This window comes from Penaeus chinensis, chromosome 4 (genome assembly GCF_019202785.1).
Source record: "Penaeus chinensis breed Huanghai No. 1 chromosome 4, ASM1920278v2, whole genome shotgun sequence".
In the NCBI taxonomy this organism is placed as follows: domain Eukaryota; kingdom Metazoa; phylum Arthropoda; class Malacostraca; order Decapoda; family Penaeidae; genus Penaeus; species Penaeus chinensis.
Window position 1 is genome coordinate 38,412,369 of NC_061822.1, and position 2,500 is coordinate 38,414,868.

Genomic DNA, 2,500 nt, shown 5'->3' on the forward strand with positions numbered 1-2,500 from the left:
AATATTTGTATTCCCTAGAACTGATATCAGGAATGCTTATTATGGTCATTATCATTATCCTCATAAATCTTGCACTTGTCATAAGTAGTAGTAATACTATGATTTCTTTGGTGTGCTGAATATCTTGGAATGCTGTTTGGACTAGAAAGTTTTTTATCCCCCTTTTTTCTTTAATTCAAATAGGCAGTCCTGCTAACACACTTATATTTTCCCTGATTTATCAAGACTAATATGCATGTCTTTTTAGCGGGAGGAAAACATTTACAACACTCCCATGGACTTTGAGCCCTATTATTCTGAGTTAGTCGAAGTAAGTTTGCATATATATTAATTCAAAATTCTTCAGCATATATTGCCTCTGCCTAGTACAGCACCTTTATAATGATGAATAAAGTTACTGGCTTCTGCTCTTTTGTGCTCTTTTTACCCGGTTATTTTTCCCTTCTCTTTTATTTTCGAGAGCTTCTATGTCATGTACAGTAGTTACGTTTGTGTAGTTAGCTTCAGTGAGCCTGTTCATTTGCCTTGCAACTGTGAAAGTCAAGTCTGCTTTCTGGACATGGTAAGTGCTTATTGTCATTGGCATCATGATTATACCGGAATGTTTCATTGCTAAGAATTGCTCGATGCTGTTTATTGTGGTTTTTATTGTTTTTTTTTCTGTAATTAATGCTAGGGATGTGAATTAACTGATTATGGATGATATAATTGTTTCATGACATTCTTTCATCATAAGTTTTTTTCTCTCTCTCTCTCAAAATGTGGTATATTTTGTATGGCAAAGAATGATGTCAAATAATTGGATTGATCAAATATAGATTTAATTCATAGCTTGCACCAGAATTGTTTGATAGAAAATTTGAGAAGAAACTCTTATTATCTATCACTTGTACTTTCTTGTACTTTTTATTTCTTTGATTAGTCACTGAAGGCATAATTTGCAACATAATTATTTAAGAATTACTGTTTCTAGGATGTGTACATTCTTGATTTTCAAGAATTTTTTAAAACTAGTATACAAGTTTATACTTCTTTCAGTAAAAAGCGAAACAAATTAGTTTTTATTTATTGACACACTAGTAGAAAATTGAAGTTAGAAAAAAAAAACAAAAAACAATAAAATGGACATTCCATGGTGATTGATTTTCTTATCAAATTATGACGAACTTCTTCTTTCTAGGTTTGAAATTCCCATAACACGAAGCTGTGATGGTCTTTTTAGACAGGCATTAAAAGTTGTGAGTTTGAAAGTTATACCAAAAAAATATTCAAATTTGAGGAGATCCAGCTAATCCCATTAAATGACCTCTGAACTTAACTTTTTCCTATATTTTGATACTTTTATATAACCTCATATTTTTTTCCTGTAATTCTTCTTTGCCATATTGTACACCATGTTAAAAGAGTGATCATCTTTCAAAGTTAGTCTTTAGAAAGAAGTAGATTGTGTTTGTTTTAATTTATTTATTTTATTTATACTTTTTTAGATGACCTTTTTTAGTTATTCATAAAAAAAAAAAAAAAAAAAAAAAATTGAGTTTTTTGTCCATCGCACTCCAGAAAACTAAAGCATCACCACATTTTCAGGAACTGGCCAGAGACTTACCGAGGGAGAAACGGGACCTTTGCCTGCAGGAGCTCATAGAGACCGAGAACAATTACGTCGAAGCGCTCGAGATGCTCACAAATAAGTTCCTCAGACCGCTTAGAGAACTCATTGAAGAAAGTCAGATTGTGAAAATTTTTTCAAAAATACCGGTAATGCAAGATGATTTGCTATTTAGTTATTTTCTTGAGATCATTGACACATTGATTTTCCTCCCAAAAGAAGTTTTATGTTTTAAAGTACGGTAATAGCTATAACCAGTTTTTCTGTGAATATATCCTGTAGTCGGCATTTGTTTTCACATTTTAGTTAGGAATGAAAATATTTTTTATTAGTACAGAAGAACATTTTAGATACTCACACATACAATGATTTATTTTTATTTTGTTATGTTACAATTTATTCAGTCTTTTAGAAAAATAGTGAGTCATGCATCACAAAAAAAAACTTCTTACTTCAACATCTCTCTTATATTCCTATAAAAAAATATTCTGGCATCTTACTGTGGTAAACCATGTTCATGTAATTATATATAATGCTAAGTAAGGTTTGACAGTAAGTGTAAACAATCTTACAGCTAAGTATGAATATATGTTTTATATGAATATATATTTTTCCCTTGTATTATTGAATGTTGAGACTGGTATATAGCATTTATGTTAATACACCTTTTTCATATTCATAAAGCTCACTATATATATTTTTTTTTATTAAAGGATTTTTTCCCAATTAAATGCAATGCTTTGTCTTTTTTCTTTAGGAATTAGCCAAGATTCATAGAATTTTACATCAAGGTCTTAAGAAAGCACAAAACAACCCCCATGCCTACAGTGTGTCTCAAGTCTTCCTTGATAACCAGGAAAAGCTTTTAGTTTATGGAGAATATTGTGCTAA

General features: G+C 30.4%; 1 protein-coding gene across 5 annotated transcripts in view; it reads left to right on the forward strand.

Moving 5' to 3' along the window:
• LOC125025033 (protein vav-like) overlaps positions 1–2,500 on the forward strand; it is a 43,100-nt gene that overhangs the window by 16,248 nt on the left and 24,352 nt on the right. For 3 of the 5 annotated variants that reach the window (XM_047612890.1, XM_047612892.1, XM_047612894.1), the window contains exons 6-8: positions 248–310; positions 1,588–1,758; positions 2,367–2,500. The exon at positions 2,367–2,500 is cut by the window's right edge and continues 70 nt beyond it. In XM_047612890.1, coding sequence (XP_047468846.1) covers positions 248–310; positions 1,588–1,758; positions 2,367–2,500 — 368 coding nt within the window. The remainder of the gene's footprint in view (positions 1–247; positions 311–1,587; positions 1,759–2,366) is intronic. The other 2 variants (XM_047612891.1, XM_047612893.1) reach the window with 1 other exon arrangement.